The sequence below is a fragment of the Scheffersomyces spartinae genome, assembly GCF_019049425.1.
Source record: "Scheffersomyces spartinae strain ARV_011 chromosome Unknown scaffold_3, whole genome shotgun sequence".
In the NCBI taxonomy this organism is placed as follows: domain Eukaryota; kingdom Fungi; phylum Ascomycota; class Pichiomycetes; order Serinales; family Debaryomycetaceae; genus Lizanozyma; species Lizanozyma spartinae.
In genome coordinates this window covers 49,251-69,247 of record NW_025065050.1, presented here as the reverse complement: position 1 = coordinate 69,247, position 19,997 = coordinate 49,251, and the positions used below count along the sequence as shown (strand labels likewise).

General features: G+C 38.2%; 11 protein-coding genes and 1 non-coding gene across 12 annotated transcripts; 4 read left to right on the top strand and 8 right to left on the bottom strand.

Moving 5' to 3' along the window:
• Window positions 1-165: 165 nt before the first annotated feature.
• Window positions 166-1,515, bottom strand: SAH1 (adenosylhomocysteinase; the record flags this gene model as incomplete). The annotated part of the gene is made up of 1 exon (XM_043193917.1): window positions 166-1,515. One exon carries the CDS (start codon window positions 1,513-1,515, stop codon window positions 166-168), a length of 1,350 nt encoding a protein of 449 aa, XP_043050969.1.
• Window positions 1,516-1,993: 478 nt separating this feature from the next.
• On the bottom strand, window positions 1,994-4,221 carry GLN3 (nitrogen-responsive transcriptional regulator; the record flags this gene model as incomplete). The annotated part of the gene is made up of 2 exons (XM_043193916.1): window positions 1,994-4,042; window positions 4,213-4,221. The coding sequence occupies 2 exons, from the start codon at window positions 4,219-4,221 to the stop codon at window positions 1,994-1,996; spliced, it is 2,058 nt and encodes a 685-aa protein (XP_043050968.1).
• Window positions 4,222-5,948: 1,727 nt separating this feature from the next.
• Window positions 5,949-6,041, bottom strand: KQ657_003181. Its single transcript has one exon. It is a non-coding gene; the product is annotated as a tRNA-Lys (tRNA).
• A 392-nt stretch (window positions 6,042-6,433) lies between these two features.
• On the bottom strand, window positions 6,434-8,204 carry KQ657_003180 (uncharacterized protein; the record flags this gene model as incomplete). The annotated part of the gene is made up of 2 exons (XM_043193915.1): window positions 6,434-7,486; window positions 8,196-8,204. The coding sequence occupies 2 exons, from the start codon at window positions 8,202-8,204 to the stop codon at window positions 6,434-6,436; spliced, it is 1,062 nt and encodes a 353-aa protein (XP_043050967.1).
• A 157-nt stretch (window positions 8,205-8,361) lies between these two features.
• DUG1 (metallodipeptidase) lies at window positions 8,362-9,807 on the bottom strand (the record flags this gene model as incomplete). Its single annotated transcript, XM_043193914.1, has 1 exon — window positions 8,362-9,807. The coding sequence occupies one exon, from the start codon at window positions 9,805-9,807 to the stop codon at window positions 8,362-8,364; it is 1,446 nt and encodes a 481-aa protein (XP_043050966.1).
• Window positions 9,808-11,402: 1,595 nt separating this feature from the next.
• On the top strand, window positions 11,403-12,839 carry KQ657_003178 (nucleotidase; the record flags this gene model as incomplete). Its single annotated transcript, XM_043193913.1, has 2 exons — window positions 11,403-11,638; window positions 12,026-12,839. The coding sequence occupies 2 exons, from the start codon at window positions 11,403-11,405 to the stop codon at window positions 12,837-12,839; spliced, it is 1,050 nt and encodes a 349-aa protein (XP_043050965.1).
• Window positions 12,840-13,002: 163 nt separating this feature from the next.
• Window positions 13,003-13,842, top strand: KQ657_003177 (putative serine hydrolase; the record flags this gene model as incomplete). Its single annotated transcript, XM_043193912.1, has 1 exon — window positions 13,003-13,842. The coding sequence occupies one exon, from the start codon at window positions 13,003-13,005 to the stop codon at window positions 13,840-13,842; it is 840 nt and encodes a 279-aa protein (XP_043050964.1).
• Window positions 13,843-13,863: 21 nt separating this feature from the next.
• KQ657_003176 (protein disulfide isomerase) lies at window positions 13,864-14,940 on the bottom strand (the record flags this gene model as incomplete). Its single annotated transcript, XM_043193911.1, is given in 3 exon segments — window positions 13,864-14,697; window positions 14,917-14,922; window positions 14,935-14,940. 3 exon segments carry the CDS (start codon window positions 14,938-14,940, stop codon window positions 13,864-13,866), a joined length of 846 nt encoding a protein of 281 aa, XP_043050963.1.
• Window positions 14,941-14,952: 12 nt separating this feature from the next.
• Window positions 14,953-15,401, bottom strand: KQ657_003175 (uncharacterized protein; the record flags this gene model as incomplete). Its single annotated transcript, XM_043193910.1, has 2 exons — window positions 14,953-15,086; window positions 15,284-15,401. 2 exons carry the CDS (start codon window positions 15,399-15,401, stop codon window positions 14,953-14,955), a joined length of 252 nt encoding a protein of 83 aa, XP_043050962.1.
• A 515-nt stretch (window positions 15,402-15,916) lies between these two features.
• YUH2 (Yuh2p) lies at window positions 15,917-16,786 on the top strand (the record flags this gene model as incomplete). The annotated part of the gene is made up of 1 exon (XM_043193909.1): window positions 15,917-16,786. One exon carries the CDS (start codon window positions 15,917-15,919, stop codon window positions 16,784-16,786), a length of 870 nt encoding a protein of 289 aa, XP_043050961.1.
• Window positions 16,787-16,798: 12 nt separating this feature from the next.
• On the bottom strand, window positions 16,799-17,824 carry KQ657_003173 (uncharacterized protein; the record flags this gene model as incomplete). Its single annotated transcript, XM_043193908.1, has 1 exon — window positions 16,799-17,824. One exon carries the CDS (start codon window positions 17,822-17,824, stop codon window positions 16,799-16,801), a length of 1,026 nt encoding a protein of 341 aa, XP_043050960.1.
• Window positions 17,825-18,597: 773 nt separating this feature from the next.
• KQ657_003172 (uncharacterized protein) lies at window positions 18,598-19,734 on the top strand (the record flags this gene model as incomplete). Its single annotated transcript, XM_043193907.1, has 1 exon — window positions 18,598-19,734. The coding sequence occupies one exon, from the start codon at window positions 18,598-18,600 to the stop codon at window positions 19,732-19,734; it is 1,137 nt and encodes a 378-aa protein (XP_043050959.1).
• Window positions 19,735-19,997: the final 263 nt, after the last annotated feature.

Sequence of the window (19,997 nt, the reverse complement as noted above, 5' to 3'; positions counted from 1 at the left end):
TGGTTCATTGTAAAGAAGGAAGAATAAGTGTAATAATCTCTTAATTCAAATATGTGGAAAGTTGTTCTCCTGGATAAAAAAATAGTAAGTGAAGTTTTTTGGCTTTTATTCAAACGAAGGATAGATTCTGTCAAAAAGAGTTGATGACAATCCAGATCCGGTCGATTAGTATCTGTATTGATCACTCTTGAAAGGACCTTGTTGAGGAATACCCAAGTATTCAGCTTGAACATCAGATAAGACGGTCAATCTTGCACCCAAGTGGTCCAAGTGACATCTAGCAACAGTTTCATCCAAAATCTTTGGTAACAAGTGAACACCAATGTCGAAAGGACCAGTCTTGGAGAATTCAGGGAACTTGGCTCTGAATCCTTCATCGTTAGCCTTGAAGAGAGCAATTTGAGCCAAAACTTGGTTAGAGAAGGAACAAGACATGACAAATGAAGAGTGGCCAGTGGCACAACCCAAGTTGACTAATCTACCTTCAGCCAACAAGATGATGTGACGACCATTCTTCATCAAGAATCTGTCAACTTGAGGCTTAATTTCAACAACAGAAGCAGCATTAGCCTTTAACCAAGCAACATCGATTTCAATGTCAAAGTGACCAATGTTACAAACAATAGCATCTTCAGGCATTTGTTCAAAGTGCTTACCGGTAATGATATCTCTACAACCAGTGGTGGTAACAAAGATTTGACCCATGGAAGCAACTTCATCTAATGGAGCAACTTGGTAACCAGAAACGGCAGCTTGTAAAGCATTGATAGGATCAATTTCAGTAACAATGACTCTAGCACCCATAGATCTTAAAGCCATAGCACAACCCTTACCAACATCACCGAAACCAGCAACAACAGCAACCTTACCAGCAATCATGACATCAGTGGCTCTCTTGATACCATCAACCAAAGATTCTCTACAACCGTACAAGTTATCAAACTTGGATTTGGTGACAGAGTCATTGACGTTGATAGCAGGAACCTTCAAAGTAGCATCCTTAACCATCTTGTACAAGTGGTGAACACCAGTGGTGGTTTCTTCAGACAAACCGAAACAATCGTCCAACATTTCAGGGTGCTTTTGGTGAACCAAAGTAGTCAAATCACCACCATCATCCAAGATCAAGTTCAACTTCTTACCATCCTTGAAAGCAAACAATTGTTGTTCGATACACCAAAGATATTCTTCTTCGGTTTCACCCTTCCAAGCAAAGACTGGGACACCAGCAGCAGCAATAGCAGCAGCAGCATGATCTTGAGTGGAGAAAATGTTACAAGAACTCCAGGTGACCTCTGCACCCAAAGCAACCAAGGTTTCAATCAAAACAGCGGTTTGAACAGTCATGTGCAAACAACCAGCAATTCTAGCACCTTTCAATGGTTGAGATGGACCGTACTTTCTACGGATATCCATCAAACCTGGCATTTCATTTTCAGACAATTCAATGTCCTTTCTACCGAAGGCAGCCAATGAGATGTCAGCAACTTTGTAGTTTTGAGCAGGAGTAGCCATGATGAAATTTAATTTGTTAATGGACTTTGTTGTGTGGGAGAGAAGGAGAAATTAACTTCCTCGAACAAAAATTTTCATGTCCATTGGCTGCTTAATTTATACCGTAAACGATCGGACAAACTCAACACCAATTTTGTGGTGCACACCTGCACTCAAACGCGATGCCATTAATTGGGTTGGGTGTCGTATAACAAAAGCACATGGGTCAAAATGATCTGTGTGTACGAGATACAACAACAATATCTACAAAATATAACTATGTTAATAAGAACTACAGGTTAGTTCGTAATATTCGCATCGTAACTCATTACCAATAGACGAGAACTATATATATATAAGAGTTTGGCTCTGTGGGAGCTGAACTAAAAGAGAGTCAAAAAGAATAGAAAGTCATGAAGTAAACATTATTTTTTGTAAAACCGTAGTACTGATCCAATTTTGAGGTATTCAACCAAACTTAATCATAAACATTGCCCTTTTAAATATCAAACTTCAACCAATCAAGATCCGCAGGAATTTCCTCACTCTGTTGTCCTGAAGATGAAGATCCTCCTACATTAGTATTATGTAGTTGATCATGGACCCCACTTCCTCGCCCTTCTGTGTTTCTTAACCCATCAGTTAAACTACTTTTAGTTAATCCTTGCTTGATTTCTCGTTTGTCGACTGCAAGCGATCCCTCCAATGAGGGATGCTCGTCAAAAATACCTTCCACGCCAACACCATCTCTGTGGTAGTCAGAAAACAAGTTGGAATCCAACTCATCAACATACTTGTTGAAATCTTCATTAATTAAGCCAAGTCCAAGTGCAAATCCTCCTTGGGACATACTATTCATCCCGTTATTCATTCCACGCTTGGACGTACCCAAACTGTGCCCATTACCATGACTCCATGAATTCAATGTATCAGCATTGGGATTCACAAACGAATTCCTCGACGAAGTAATCGAACTTTCCAGTCCCATGGGTGTCAACTCCAAGTCGTTAAGTAAATTGGCGTTCCCATCTGCAATACTAATGGAACGACATGAAGACGAGTTACCTATGGGAGCTGAGGATGTTGTCGCACCTGTCATGGCTATACTTGGGTTAAGGAATGTTGAATTTGTCCGATGGAAAGAAGAAACCATAGTGGGAGGAGTTGCTGCGGCTGCAACATATGAATTCTTCCTTTGGGATAAGCTTGTACTTGATAACCTTCTTTGTAATGAAGAAGACTGGAAGGAATTAGGTATCGAACTATTCCTACGGATTCCCATAGTCAATGCACTTGTGGGAATTCCTTGACCTTGAACAGAGCTATTATTATTACTTGAAGAAAGATTGCTGTATGAATGTGCAATGTTCAAGTCACTCTTCTTCCGCTTGAATTGGCCACTAGAGGGACCACCTGTTGTAAGGGGGGAGCTGGGCTGTGAATAAGCCAGTTGATAGCTTTGTGGTATAGGAATTGATTTAAGAGACGTTGAAGATCCATTATTCGTTGACAACGAAGTTGAAGGGGAATTTACACTCTTAGGTGTTGATGCAGGCTTGGGAAGAATAAGAACATTCTTGGGTCTTATAGATGAATTATTAGTATTGTTATTAGAGTTTCCAGGACTTGGAGCATTGGACGATGTTGCACTAGTAGGGATAGTTGTAGTATTATTATTGTTAGGAGGAAGCGGCTTTATATGTGAAAACAGAGAAGATCCACTTCCATAGGGATTCAGCGTTGAGTAATTGTTTGTAGTCCCAAGGTTATATCTTGGATCAAATTGTATGGAGTTTGGCAATGAAGAACCACTAACTAATCCGGAACTAGTCGATAGGGCAACAGCTGAATTAGTTCTCGAGAAAGAATAGTTGGGAGTGGTCCCACCATTAGCATATGAAGTCATTTTTGTAGTATTTGATGATCTTCTGCTCGATCTCTTCTTAATGACATCAGTTTTGAGACTCAAAGGTCTTGTTGTTCCATGCAACTTCAAGAACAAACCACAGGCATTACAAAGCGTATTTCCCAGAGGATCTTTTCTCCAAAGAGGAGTCTTCTGAGTACCACAGTTGAAGCAAACTGTTGCTTTGGCATTGGGAGTTGATACTGAGGTTGCGGTATTGTTTGAAGGAGCTGTTGGTTCTTTTTTCAAACTTGATGTTAGGTTTGATGTATGTTGCTTATTGGGTTGGGTTTGTGGTATTGAGTTTTTGTTAGGTGAATCAGATGATAAGGCTTTAGGGGGATTATGATTGAAGTCGTTAATTTGAACTTGAGTGACAAGAGATATGGGTTCTTTTTTCAACTTGATGGACATGGATGATGATCCTGATGTCCCTGATTGCAGGGTACTTGGTCCAGTATTTGAGGAGTTTGCTGAAGAAATTGGAGGTGGAGAGTCATCGCTCATTGATAAAGGAGTGATTATTTGGGATAGCAATTTAGTATTCTGCAGTTGAGTTGTAATTTGATGGTTTCTCTGTGCCTCCTGTTGTTGATTATGATGTTGTTGTTGTGAAGGTGGAGGTGGTGGTTGTTGCAGTTGCTGCAGTATATTGCTACTACTTTTGGAGTTTGGAGAATTCAGTTTACCTGAAGTAGACGTAGACGTTGACGACGACTTATATAGAAAGGGCACTGAATCCTTGAAGTCGTCAATGGAAAGGGGACTTAAAAGATTGAGTACTTTGTAGTCAGTGGAACTTGACGTTGAACGAAGATCATTATCATGATCAACAGATGAAGAAGAAAGATTCAAGCTCATTGCAATTTGGCATTTGACGTTATCTTTCCGGAGTTGTCGATATTCGAGCCTAGGTTGAAGATGTAAAAGTTTTTTGGCACTGTCTAGGAGATCTAATACGCTTGGAGTTGGGGATAGCGGGGTTGGAACCGAAGAAGTTGAGGATGACAAAGTTTTCACAGAATTTGTAGCAGTAGACGCTTCTGAAGTTTGGGGAGTTATTGATTCCATGAGCTGTGAAAAGCGGCAATAAAGTTGGTATGACTTTGTTCAAGGGTTTTCTTTGCTTTTAGTTGCTGCTGAATTTGGGTATCCAATTTTGTTTGGTGACCATAAGATGATTTGATTTGTAAAGAAAACGACTAATAATGTTCACCTGAAGAGACTGACAGTATAAAATTCTTAGATGGGGTAAACCAGAGAAAAGAGTATAGGCACACACAGAAAAAAAAAACCTAAATAGGTTTATGAGTTCAGGGAGACAGACAAACAGACAGAGTGAGAGAGAAGAAACCCACTTATGCTTCTGGGGTTAATACTACGATGATTATTTTTACTTTGGACCTTGCATAAAGAGATTTGCACGACTAAAGCCTATTGATATTATGCCTGACTTGACAACCAAACTGTTCAAGTAATATTGAGTTATTGGCACCGGAGTCAAACAAAGTCCACTTACATATGACGGACAAGGTGAAGGGGGCCGTAGGTACCAACGGCTGGAGGTAAAATATGTGATCATCGTTCCTGTATTTTGTTGTGTATGAAGGACACTACCTAAGCTTTGGTGCACACTGCTCTTGTTATACTGTGAGATTCGCATCAATGTGGAAGTGGTTCCCTTCTTCTAAATGACTCATGCAAAGTGTTAAAGGGAAACGCATTCTTATACTTTATGCTTTAAGTTACTTTTTTGCTGGTGTGTTTGTTATTGCATTTGAGTCCCTTTTTTTGACTTCGATATTTTTGTAATCATCATCAGCAGCTTATGAGTATTTTTAATTGCTTGCTTGCAACATAAATATATTTGTTACACAGTCTGCAACAGTACTTATTTTAGTTTGCCTGATCCCATAGCGAAAACTCATTAACCTAAGACATTCTGGACCGAACAACAAGGAACTAACTCATTTTAACATAAGACATCTAGCGAAATAGCGAAAAAAGCACCGGTCCTGTCTCTAACCTCGGCTATTGTTCTTTCCATACCGGTACCGGAGAGTACACCCATTAGGTCTTGATGTTTGTTTAAACAATAAGAATAATATTTTGTTAATCTCATCTCTCGATCACTATTTTATACATTCTTACCCATCTTGTTATGGTTTGCGGGGGATCACTCCACTCTTTTGTGTCTGCCACTTTTCGTTTTTGCTTTACCCTTTGGATCTTCATGTTGGCTGATGTCACACCTCTACGTGGGGGTTCCCAGCTTCCGAATTGTACTTCTCTGAAGCTTTTCATTAAACCTTGTGATGCAAGATTTCATCTTGTAGTAGTACTTAATATTATAAAAACTTTATTCTTCAGCTGTTTCACTATCTCAGAAAATATACGTTGTATCTATGGCCCTGCCATTGGTGCATACTTGTTGCAGGGGTGACCAGCGGCTTAGTCTCTCGACCTACGTGGTTTTAAATCAATACCTTAATTGATATCTACCCGTTGGTAAAAAATAAAAATATATGGTGAACGAAGTTCGGAACATAGCCCGACGCGGGGGTCGAACCCGCAACCTTTTGATCGCTTCTCTTTGTATAAGACTAAGAGTCAAACGCTCTACCGATTGAGCTAGCCAGGCTGCTCGCATGCTAAATTTCTCTGTACACAATTATACAAACGTCAGCTGCTGAGACACAAAGACCTTAATAAATTAGAAATAACCTTCTGAATATTCAAGTATTTCCAAAGGCAACCTTCACTATTCTAGTTAGATGCTTCAAGACCCTTCGTAAATATAAATGTTGTTTTGGGGTGACGAGTAACATTCTTCTTAATTATATAATTTCTCCATATAAATCATGGTTTAAGGTGGAAATCGACCATAATTTAAGAGTGCATATTGTCCATACAATGAATGCACTTAATGGTTCATGAATATTATTCTTAATAAGATTATTATTCCTTATGACGTATAATTGCTATATATTATTATTGTTATTATGTGTAATTTGAAACCAGGCATGTTCAGTTTTATTCTACAATTGACACAGTAGTAGTAGTAGTAGTAGTAGTAGTAGCAGTAGTACTAGTACCTTGGGAGAAACTATTAGTAGTATTATTATTATGTCCTTCCTTTTTATGATGGTACAGTTTATTATTGTACTTTCTACCACTTCTTTCTCCACCATACTTACCATTACCCGAGGTACCGTTATTCCCATTTGCACCATTATCCCCGCCATTAACACCTGGAAGAGTATTGTTATCAGCATGCAAACGATATTCAAATGAAACTCCAAACACTCTTTCATTTGATCCAGAATCAATGGTTTCAATACAGTCACTTCCTTGACTAATCAAATCACATTCTCTAATAACTCTTAAAATCGAGTCACAAATAATTCTTCTGGCTTGAAATAATGTTAATTTTTTAGATGTTCCATTTTCACCATCTTTAGACATTGTAGAACCCTTTTTATTAAAGTTAAGGTTACTGTTCCATATGCTGATAATATCTTCATCTCTACGAACAGACAATACCAATCCACTAATATCATTTAACAATAACTCTTGAATTTCTTCCAGATAATCTCCTTCAGGGATGATGGAACCAGTTAAAACCCTTAAAACTAACCGTTCCCATATTAAACTACTCCGTTTACGTACACGCATAATGCTTTCATTATCATCTCCTCTGGAATTGGAATTATTACCTCCAGAAGAATTTTGTCCTCTCCGACTGAACCGGAATACCCATCTACCACCTTTGGCATTGACAGGGTCTTCCCAAACAGGGTTAATTCCACTCTTAAAAATAAGTAACTCAGTGCCATATCTTAATTGGTATGCTGGTTTCAAAGTACTTAAACTCATCCACAATTGTTCCACAGTACCCAATGAACTAGTGGTATCTAATGGAGCAGCTTCAGCTTCAGCTCCAGAATGAATGTTTACAAAGGCAATTTCCTTTGTAGTTTGGAGATATGAATCAACAGTTGGTGCTGATGTAGCAGTCTGTCCTCCTGTTATATCGTTGGACCCTTCAGTCGTGGTTGATGCAAGTTCCTCTTCCAGTTCTTCAACCTTCATCTTACTCCGTGAATGATGCCATATGGTCCAACAGTAAGGTAAGACATGAGACTCCTGTGGGACATGAGCCAATGTCTCCTTAGCAACCTGGACTGGATCCCTTCGTGGTAGGTCAACATTGACAACCTGATTATAATGGTGATGATGATGGGGGTTGTGGTAATTATGGTGGTGATGATGATGATGGTGGTCCTTTGAATTACGCTTTTTGTTTCCAGAGTTCGAATTGGTCGATGTTCCATTTGCTGTGTAAGAATACTTATTATTGATGGGGTATGTGTTTGTAGATGATGACGAAGTGGATGCCGAAGATGTTAATGTAGAGTTCGATGTATTATTGGAAGAATTATTGTTTTGGTTCATGATCCGGTTAAAGAGCGATTCAGCTCTCTTTAAGTTCTCAGTCATCGTTTAAGTTGAACTTGTAGTGCTTCGTAGTGCTTTTTGTTGTTTGTGAGTGCAGTATAGCTATGCAAAAATGTACAAATATTATTTAATCCTCTTCTTACTCGATTTAAGCTAAAAAGGGAAAAAGAAGCGAAAAGTGAAGAAATTGTCAATGATAAGCACTCTGCTTGCTTGACCTATTAATTATAACCTCTAATGAGTGGTTTTGGTTGTTAACATAGTAACGTTTCTTAGTGCAAATCAGATCCCATTGGAAAATTTTTCAAGCTCCAATCGGTGGAAGGGTTACCCGCACATTCAACATACAAATGCTGTTTAGACAGATGGAGGTCATAATTTAATTCTACTAAAGTACCTTAAGTAAGTACAGCAAGGTTGAACTGCTTTAAATACGTGAACTATATACTACTATTTCTCAAGGTTATAATCAAAAAATGGAATCTGCTATCAAAACCTTAAGATTATTGTTTTCCATAGTAATGTAAGTAACCACCCAAGGTTTTGCACCCATTGATGTAATTCAGAACATCCAACTTTTCATTAATAGAATGAGCTCCATCATCACCTCTACCCATAGGTAAAAGTAAAACGCTTGTTTTCAATTCCTTTTCAAAAGTCAACGTAATTGGAATGGAACCACCTTCTCTAGTGAAATCAGGCTTAACACCCCATACATCTTCAGTAGCCTTAGCAGCTGCTCCAAACAGATCATTAAAGGGATCAGCTAACCAATAATTACCATCATGAATCAATTCAATTTTACCAGTGTTAGGAGAACCCAATTCCTTGAGAAGCTTATTGACATGGTCAAACACTAATTTGTCCAATTTTCCAGAGTCAATGTCAGGAACAGTTCTAATAGAAAACTTCCCTACAACTTTAGCAGGAATAACGGTTTTGGCACCAGCACCACTAAAGGCTCCTTCAATACCATGTAAAGACAAAGAAGGGTATCTCCATCTGTGCTTCAAGATATCCTTCTTATTGTCATGTAATCCAGTCTTGGAGCCACAAGCAGCTTCCAATTCTTCAACACTGAAGTCAATATTGTCATATAGCCCATCTTCCTTCTCTGTCAATGGAGCAACCATATCGTAAACACCAGGAATCAATATTTTACCTTGTGAGTCAACCAATTGTGACATAACTTTGACCAAATCGGTCATTGGTTCAGCTACAATACCTCCAAAGATACCAGAGTGCAAATCAGCTCCAGGTCCGGAAACAGTAAGTTGGTAATAGTTACAACCTCTTAAACCATAAGTTAAAACTGGTTTACTTGTACCTAACCAGTAATTGTCACTGATACAAACTGTATCAACGCCTTTAAAATATTGTTGGGCTTCACGAGCAACCAATTCATCTAAACCCAAACTTCCACTTTCTTCCATACCTTCAAAACAACATACTAAATTGACTGGCAATTCCCATCCCAAGGCATTATGTGCTTCAACAACATTTAACCATCCCATTACAGGACCCTTATCATCGGTGGAACCTCTACCATATAAAATATCCTTGGCTTCATTATGAACCAATTTGAAAGGTTCAGTGTTCCATCCATCTTCCAACAATGCTGGTTGAACATCATAATGTCCGTATATCAACACAGTTTTCTTCAGGGGATCGTTTCCATGTCTAGCCAAAACAATTGGGGGTAATTGCAATTCTTTATTGACAGTTGGTGGGGGTTGAGTACCCAAATCCTTTAATTGGATGTCAGTGAATCCCAAGTTGGTTAACTCCTTTTGAAGGAAATGGGCCATTGCCACAACTTGGGGACGTTTATCTTCATCCGATGATACTGAAGGAATTGCCACTGCATTGGCCAATCTGGTGATAAATTGAGGCTTCAATTCTTCAATTTTGGAGAAAAGCGGTTCCAATTCAAGCTTAGTGTACGACATGTTTACAAACTGAACTAGATAAACCTATGTTGAATTCTAATAGGTCAAACAATAAAAAGGGGAAAGAGTTGTGGTGGACTTCAGGGTGATTTTATAACTAAGTAGGACGGCATTAATTTCAGAGATTCCCTACATCTTTAAAGATGGTAGCGCTCACTATACTGTAAGTAACATATGGCACACACATATATATAGATGGTGCCGTTCGGGGTTACGGCAACATTGACATTATTTATTAGTTGAAGGGAAGGCCTTACGAGATGTATAGTGACGACGACTCCTCTATTAGCGACAGTGGTGATGAGTTTGAATTGTTGAATCTCGTTGGAGTTAAGCGACGGCATCCAATTGTAGACCTGGAAAATGATACTACCATGGAGGATAAAGATAAAGATGATGATGATGATGATGATGATGATGACTGTGATAATAGTAATGTAAGTAATGGTGTTACATCTGAGAGGTACCGTTCTAAAAGACATCACCGGGAACCGAACGAGTTCAGTATTCCAGATATATTTGTGGTTGAAGGTGAGAGGAACTCACGTATTTTCAACACTGATAAACAAATAGAACAAGACATTAAAACGATCGAGGAGGACCAGAAACATCGATTGGACCAAGTCGCCAAACAAAAGAGAAATATCGTAGTAGAATTGAATGATAATGGAAGTAGTGATGATTCATTGAAGTTCACAGAGAAACATAATTCTCGGTACATTGATCTCCTATTAAAGGCACATTATCGGTTTGACATTACCCAATATCGACACTATTATTTTTACAAAAAAGTTGTTCATTCTAATATCAATTGTTCAACCGACATAAGAAACGTGTCTTTATGGAGGAGTTTCAATCGTTTATCTTCAATGCTGAAGGAAACACTACTAGCGTTTGTGAATGAAATCATAACGAAAGAGTCCAATGTTGAAAAGTCTAGACAAATATCAATGAATATGATCAAAAGCTTTGAGGAGGAATACATAAAATTACCCCAACTATCAGCTTCTGATTTTGAAGCATTCATTCACACCATAGGCGGTGACGGGCTGCTACAGCAAATATCAAAAGATAATAAGATCACAATGGTGTTTAAACTCAGACAGTATAATAACGGCAGTCAGCTAATTCTTCTTCGGCTTATTATAGTTTATGCTATCTTCATGAATTCGGACATTGACCCGGAGTTGCTTTGGGATTTAATGGCAAAGTGTTTTATACTTACCGTTGCCGACGCAAATCTTCAACATTGCTTGAGTGAGATGTTAACGTTTACCCGTTTTGGTCTGCAATGCCTTAGAAAACTACATGGTGATAGTAACGATAATCGGCTTTGGTCAATTATCAACCGTATTGTTTGCACACTGTACAACGATGATAGTGAAATCGACGAATATAAACATAGGACAATATACAATATTGTTAGGCTTATCAACTTGCTGTATGCTGGAACTACCGACACGCCACCAAAACTAGTATGTTGCTTGAACGAGGGTTACCTTGGTGGACCTCTAGACAGTAATACGGTTCGCAAAGTAATGGTAGCTGCAAATACGATCTCAATTGATAACCATCACCTAATATTGCATCGTATAATGTCACTTATATGGATTTTAGATACTGGCTTATATGAGCAAAAGGAGATAAGGGCATTGGTAGAATTATCTGCCAACGTTAGAGACAATGTATATCATCGATTGCAACGAACTTTCCTCGGAGAAGTCAATTCAAAGACACAAAATGTTGTTGAAGTTTTAGTTCGATGTCACATAGAATTGTCCAATTTGAATAATCGGCTTGTTCGTGAAGCAAGTTTGCTTCCTCGGGACATGTTTGGGTAGAAGTAAATAGGAATTACAGGTTAATATTACATTGAACGGACGGATGGTTTATTTTATGAAACAACAGATATCATGCTTTCCAGGTATAGCTTTCCAGCTGTAGCTCATTTTTAAAGCCGATAAGAGCCGATACTGGTAGCGCAGACACGGACGTTATAACAAGGAAACCTGGACGGGAAACGTGGGTTAGTCATAAAGCTAGCTACTATTGATAACAACATCCATATACTTATTACTATAATATACCTTCATATAAGTGTTTTGTTGAGTATATATCTTGACTCCTTTTAACTCAATACATCTGTTATACTCTCGAAGCTACTACTACTTGCTTACAAAACATCTACTATGACTCAAGAAGAAATCACACCTGTAAGATACACCAATCCTGAGATCTCCAATGAAGCTCGCGGTGCAGTGGTTGATTTGAAGTTTGGATTTGGACCTATGCCTCGAGATTTGGCCAACAAGAAGATCTTTTTCTTTGATATCGATAACTGCTTGTATAAACGGTCAACCAAGATTCATGACTTGATGCAGGTGAAGATTCATGAATACTTCAAGACTCATTTGGCTCTAACAGATGAAGAAGCTCATCAACTACATATGAATTACTACAAAACATACGGTTTGGCCTTAGAAGGTCTCGTAAGAAATCATCATGTTGATGCTTTGGAATATAACGCCAAAGTTGATGATCTGTTAGCTCTACAATCTGTGTTATCATATAATCAAGACTTACGTTCAACGCTCCTTGAGATCAAGAAGAATTTCGATTACTTCTGGTTGGTTACAAACGCCTACAAAAACCATGGATTACGAGTAATATCATTATTAGGACTTGGTGATTTGTTTGATGGGTTAACGTATTGTGATTATTCCAAAAATCCAATCATCTGCAAGCCTATGAAAGCTTATTTCGATAATTTCCTTTCTCTTACAAATATACATGAACCATCTACCCTGTCCTTTGTTGATGATAGTGAAATTAATTGCAAGGCAGCACACGATTTGGGATTTGGCCGTGTTTACCATTACGTCGAACTCGAATCAGAGTACCAGAAGCTTATATTGTCTTCAGACTTTGCTTCGTACTATGGAGCAGGAGATGGCACCGATCCAACTAAAATTATTATCATCAGAGATATCCTAGAATTAAGGTCTGCTATAGAGAGGGTAGAAAAAGCTTAGTCTAATACAATACCATAATTACATCTCATCGAATAACACCTTATCGTATAAGAAATTGGTATCCTACCTTATCCGCGCTACCATAACAAAGTGATGACCTTTATATGAATCAATAAGCAAGGGAGCAGTCAGTCATTCTTTACGTAAGTCCTATGATTAAATAATGCCGGCTCAAGAATTTAAAGGAAAGATCTTGTTCTTACACGGCTATACACAGAGCTCAGCACTCTTTTATGCTAAGACATCTGCCTTACGCAAGAAGCTTATCAAGCTCAACTACTTGCCAATATACTTGAATGCTCCAGTTGTATTAACTCCAGCACAACTACCTAACGGAGAAGATTTGGCACAGTTTAACTCTTCCTTGGCACTTGATAGCGATGATAGCAACCGTGCATGGTGGACCAAGAAGGATACCACCAACGATAATATTGAGCTTGAAGACTCATTGGATGCCATTAAGAACTATGTACAGAAGGGAGAGATCATTCCCGATTCAGATATGAAGGACCAAGCAGCTCATAGTGAAAACTATAAAGATTTGCCTATTATTGGACTTATTGGGTTCAGTCAAGGTGCTGCCTTAGGGAGTTTGATAGCATATAGATTCCATGAAATCTTTGAAACCAGTGATAAGCTTAAGTTTGCCATTTTTTATAGTGGGTTTAAGTTGAATACTGGTAAAGGATCTGGGAATGAGCATTACGATAAATACTACAAAAAGGATAAAGATCATGATATCAAGTTTTTGCATGTCATTGGTGAGTTAGATACAGTGGTGGAAGAAGATAGAGGCATGTCTATGTACAAACATAGCAGTGATCATTCTGATTTGCTTAAACATCCAGGTGGCCATTTTGTACCCAACTCCCGTCTTTATATTGACCAAGTCACTAATTGGTTACAAGCTACGATGGAGCCTAAAAAGGAAGATATCAAAAAGGAAGATGAGGATGATTTCGATGCATTAATGGACATGATGGATAACCTTGGGAAGGCATGAAAAAAGCGGCACATTGTACTTTCAAAGTTCGTCATGAACTTTCTTAGACTTTTTATTCTTTTTATTCTTTTTTCTGGATAAGGGACCTTCTGTTGGCAATTTTCCAGTGACAGTGGATATCCATTTGGTTATGGCTATTCTATCACTCAAGGCGCCATCATATATTTTAATTGAATCATTTTTGTAGTGAATAAATAAAGGCAATTCATAGTTTTCACCATTAATAGTGACGGTATCTGTCTTACTAGGATTATGACCAAACAGTGCCGAGGAAAGGAAATCTATTGCTAGGGTTTTCAACATTGGAGATGGGATCTTTGCCTTTGAAATAAGCACAAGCTTATCACCTTTATCATCCAGAGATATCCAATGAGCGAATTCCTTGGTATCAGGAGCAGGTAATCTTTTAACATAGTTTTTGATTCTACCCACTACATAATTGTGAATGCTTTTTGCATCTCTTTTCTGTTGATATGTTTCCAGAGCGGGTTCATTCATAGCTGATTTCAACTGCTTATCATATTTTGGAGGTCTAAACACCATGAGTGTAGGGTACCCTTCTATTTGATATTTGGCACAGAGTTGTCTATTATCATCGCAATTGACAGAAACAACATTCACAGCGTAGTTTGTAAGGGACTTGGCCAACTTACGGTACGTGGGGGCAAGTTTCTGACAATATCCACACCATGGAGCATAAAACTCAACGATAGAAGTATAGTTTGATTGTTTGACTATCTTGTCAAACATAGAACCATGTATATCTTGAACCCCTGTTCCTGGTGGGTAGAAAGCTGCTCCGCCATGGCCATAGGCGACGGTAGCACCAATGGCAACAGCTAAAGTCAGTAGCAACTTCATGATGATGATGATGAAGAAGAAGAAGAAGAGTGATGCAGTTATTTAGTACAAATGCGATATCGCATTTTATATGGCCACCGTTCTACAATGAAGTATGTTCCTCATTAAAAGTACGCTGTTTATAGTTTACACGAGCTTATGCTTTAGATAAGACCATGCTGGTATAAAAGTCTATACGATGCACTGTTTCGAGTGTTTATAGTTCCATTTAACGTTTTTCTATTATTATACAACCATTATATACCACTGTTAAACATAGACACCTACATAGTTGGACACAGCCACTGCACCGTATCCAATAGAGGCACTGGCAATAAGAGCATTGGTGAAATATGACCGGATACTCTGACTCTTAACATCAGTCAATAAGGCAGCAGATAAGGCTACAAAGGCTAAGTTAGTTAGTATAAAACTGAACAGGAGTCAGCTCATTGGAGCTGATAAACAGAAAGACCATTTCAATTGGTTGTAGTGCAATGTTCTAAGTTATTACAGCTCATATATTGTACACAATGTATTCTTGTGGATAATTGTCATCCGTCAATGCATATTAATCAAGCATATTTCAATTGATACATACCAATCACCAGAAGCAAAGCAATAGTGTAACCAGATTGTGCTTGTCCGGCAGGCTCCACTGGAATTGACCTGGTGTAGAAGAGAGTACTATAGTCTTCGTATGATGCTCCCATAGACATGTTGATTTGTGGTTGTGCTAAAGAGTATGTGAACCGTTGTCTTTATTTTACTTTACAACGAAAAAGTACTGCGACTGCGACTAATGCGCGTAGGGCCCTATCACCTCCCGGTAAAATCTACTACTTGACAGTTTACGGATATTCACAGTCTTCTGAGCGTCAGGTGTGATGACTGGAAGAATGGCGGGCACAGTTATGCAATTGAGAAGAGTCTAAGTGTTTAGCATGATGTAAAGTAAGATGATATAAAGAAGTAGTTTGTAGTAGTAATGAGCACAGTACCAAGAATACTTACACATACATATCTATATGTGTACTCTTATAGAAGGAAGGCATGTCCTAAAGAGCGTATATGTTAAAGAAGGCATGTGTTACAGAAGGCATGAGTCGAAGAAGCTAGGTGTTACAGAAGTTATGCCCTTTTAAGTTCCATGATTACATTATGTTAACTTATAAAGTGCGTTGGCTAATGCGTAGTATAAATCCACACTAATCACATCTTTTCCTTATCAATAATGTCTGGCTGGAACACCATTGACTCCGATGCTGGAGTGTTTACAGAGCTAGTAGAAAAGCTAGGAGTGCAAGATGTTCAAGTAGATGAGCTTTTACTGATTGATACTGAATCACTTCAAGCATTAGGATCAGTTTATGGAGTGATTTTCCTCTTTAAATATGGATCTTTAGATCGTCAAATGGCTCAAGAGAATAAGTTATTCGATGGTCAATACGATAAATCAGATCCTAGCCCTGTTTTTTTTGCTCAACAAACCATCCAGAATGCTTGTGCCACCCAAGCTGTTCTTAATATACTTTTGAATCAGCCCCAAACCGCCATTGCACTTGGTGAGAATTTAACTGATTTCAAGCTGTTTGTAACAGGGTTCGACCCCACGCTTGTGGGTGATACCATCGGTAATAACGAATTGATTCGTAAGGTGCACAATTCGTTTAGTGTTCCTAATATAGTGGCAGATGAAGATTTACCACTGTTAAAGGAAGATGCTGATGAAAGTAAAGGTGAAGGTGTTTATCATTTTATTTCTTTTATTCATGCCAATGGAGCTATTTATGAATTGGATGGATTGAGACAATATCCTATAAAACACGATTTAGTCAACAACGAACAAGAGTTTTTGGAGAAGTTACCAAATGTCATTCACCGTCGGATAGCTCATTATAATGCCAATGAACTTAGATTCTCCTTATTAGCCATGACCAATAATAAGTTGGCATATTACGAGTCGATTGGTGATGTTTTAGGGTTGGAACAAGAATTATCGAAAAGAGAAGCCTGGTCTTTGGAAAATGAACTCCGTAGATATAACCATCTATTCTTTACGGTTGAGTTGTTGAAAGGTATTATGAATAATAATAAAGCATAATCTATATAGAAGTTATTCATATGATCCGAAAGATAAGAAACCTCCACCTGGACGACTATGTCTTGAGAAATAATCAAAGTCAATGGATACTGCAGTTCCCAATAAAATAGCTCTTTGATCTAAAGTCATTGGTCCAGCAATATCAGGAAAAATACCTTCCATTCCGTGAAATGAAAGAGGATCCATACGGACAATATAGACACCAGTATCTGTGAATAATTCTCTACCTAACCCCACCCAATTTCTATCCACACCACCAATAACAGCACCATTATCATTGTAAACCGGGAAATCAAAGGATAAAAATGGAGAATCAATGGCTCCAAATTGATTGAAATCTTGATGATTTTCATCTTCTAACTTGAATAAATTGTATCGTCTTCTCCATAAATGCCAACTCTGAACTGATTCACCAATTTCTTCAAACATCAATTCACCATAATTGTCTAACCCAGGAAGGAATGCCTTAATATGTGAATTAATAAAGGAAAATGGCCTTTTTATAACTAGAACTAAATCTCCATAATTATTATAAACATTGATATCAAAAGGACGATGGGTACGGAAGAACTGTCTTCCTAATACTTTTAAAAGTCCAAAATCCACTTCTTCCATAAATCCAACTTGTTGTCCCTGAGCATTTAATATTTTATACTTATTTGCTTGTTCAAACCCAAGAACTACATTCATGACTTCCAATTGTCTTTCAATAACCAAAGTAGGCTCACTGAGTATATCATAGATGGGATCTTGGGGGGTGATAATACCATTAGGGTTGGGAACGCTCATTGATCCCATTGACCCTCTACCAAAGGGAGGTGAGTAAGTTTCATGTTGTGTATTAGATGATCCATAGGCATTGGGGAATGGTGCTTCTGCTTGCCTGACTTTTTGTTTCATAAATTGTCTAACCTCTTCATCCAGAAGGTCTCTTGCCACTCTTGTTCTACGAGCTAGAGAGCTGACAGATCCCAGAAGCCATCTGGAGTAAGTAGGCGAAGCTCGCAAGGATGGCCTTAGTAACGTACGGGCAAGCATGGGTACAAGGAAGGCGGTGAAGAATGGAAGTAGTAGGAAATGCCAGTATTTAGATGAAGGAAGATGAAAGAAGTATCCATGGAACTTTGGGAAGTGGAGAGGCGAAAATGGTAAAGCAACAGTTGGTTGCAGTATCAGTTACAGTATCAATTACAGCAGCAGTTACAACTGCACAAGCACACGCAATAACAATAACAGTAGAGGCTTAAGAAATACTCGTCAGTGTATCACGTACTACAATTTATACCAAACACCTTTACTCAGGATTACAATCAAAGCTATACAACTAGTTCAACCAAACAATACACTTCCAATTAATGCTCATTGAAAAGCAGGAGCTTGTTATTACTACGACATACTCTTATCAGAAAACATTATTACTGAGACATCGCTTTATTCATATTATCACGACATTACTGCTATGATCAGTACTAAAGATTCAACTAGAAGATTGCCAATGGTTTGTATTGTTCGCTTCTTAATAATTGGCTAGCCAATAAACGTCGTGTCCACCAATTTTGGCAGCGCACTTATAATTTACCGTACAAAACATCAACAAACTGGAAACCCCGCTACCCTTTCTTTACGGTAGCACGAAGTACATGCGATACCATTAATAGGGTCTTCATTACACTAGTGGAAAACTATTCGGCTGCGAAAAGCACAACACTGTGTTAGTTCTATATTGCAATCCTATTGTCAAGGAGGTACTGGTATCGACCTCTAGTGAGTTTTGAAAGTTTTTTTATCCCTGTTATTATTAATTGATCACTATGTTGAAACGTGACGATAATATTGAACGTGAGCGTAAGTTTCAGAAACATACTAATCTGAATGAAGAAATTGCTCCAGAGATCTTGAATCATGATAAGCGTTCTGGTGGTATGTCTCATTCCTTAGGGGGACCAGGGTCAGATACTACTGGTCACGGTTTAGCGGGCATTAGTGATATCCATTCTGTTGAAGTAGAAACAGCAGCTGAAGCTGCTGCAAGAGCTGCTGCTGCTGCTGAAGAAGTCACTGCTGCAGCATTAGCAGCAGTTAGTGCTGGTCGTCTTGATGGATCTGGAGAAGATCATGGTAGCATCGATGATAAGCTGTGGAACAAAGTACCACCTCCACTTATGGCAGCGCCAAACCAACTTGGTGGTGCAACAGTTGGTCAACTTGGAGTTGATGGTTCAAATGGTAATGGGATGGGAGATTCCGAAGATGGTAGTATTCATGGTAATAAGGTAAGACAATATCGCTCACCTTATATATGTACTCGGTGTGACCTTACATTTGATTCTATGGGAACTTATAGAACTCATATTGCTCATACACATAGTAGTGCTAGAAGACACATGTGCTTACTTTGTAAGAAGACATTCAGTCAATTACAAAATCTTGAAATCCATCGTCAAAATGTTCATCGGAATTTGGATAATAAAGAAACTGAAGATCATACAAAGTTGCAAAATCTTCGTGTTTTCCATTGTACATTTCCTGCTTGTCCCACGACATTTAAAAGCTATAAAGATATGGTAGAACACAGAATGAGAGTTCATGATCAAATTCCACTTTTGAAGAAACCATACCGGAAGGCAGAAAGACCAAAGGAACATAAGTGTACTTGGCCACAATGTGAACGAGCTTTTATGAAGCTTAGTGATTTAACCAGACATCAAAGAGTTCACACCGGAGTTAAACCTTTTAAATGTACTGTTTGTGAGGCTGCTTTTGCTCAAAAGTACCGGTTAACAACCCATATGAGAAGTCATACAGGAGAGAAACCATTTATATGTAAGATTTGTGGGAAGTATTTTGCTCGTGGAGACAGTGTACAATCACACACATTCTTGGTTCATAAGCAAGAGTTGCAGCAATTACAGGAGAAGGCTTATGCCACTGAGCAACAACAAATGTGATAGATTGATTGATGGATGGATGCTTAGCAAGTGTATTGTATTATTAGGGACGACTAACTATTATTTTTTTTGTTCATTTGTATAGGATATTTTGAAGTTTTTATTTTGTTGAGTTAAGTAGTAAAACAATAATTTTGTAATACTAAAGTTCTAGCAATAAATACAGAATAAATAGAAGGGGTAATAAATATTTAAGTTACTGAGTTGTTAAAATTTCCCTTGCATAACAACTCTTTATATTATTTGATGTAGTCATAGAATCA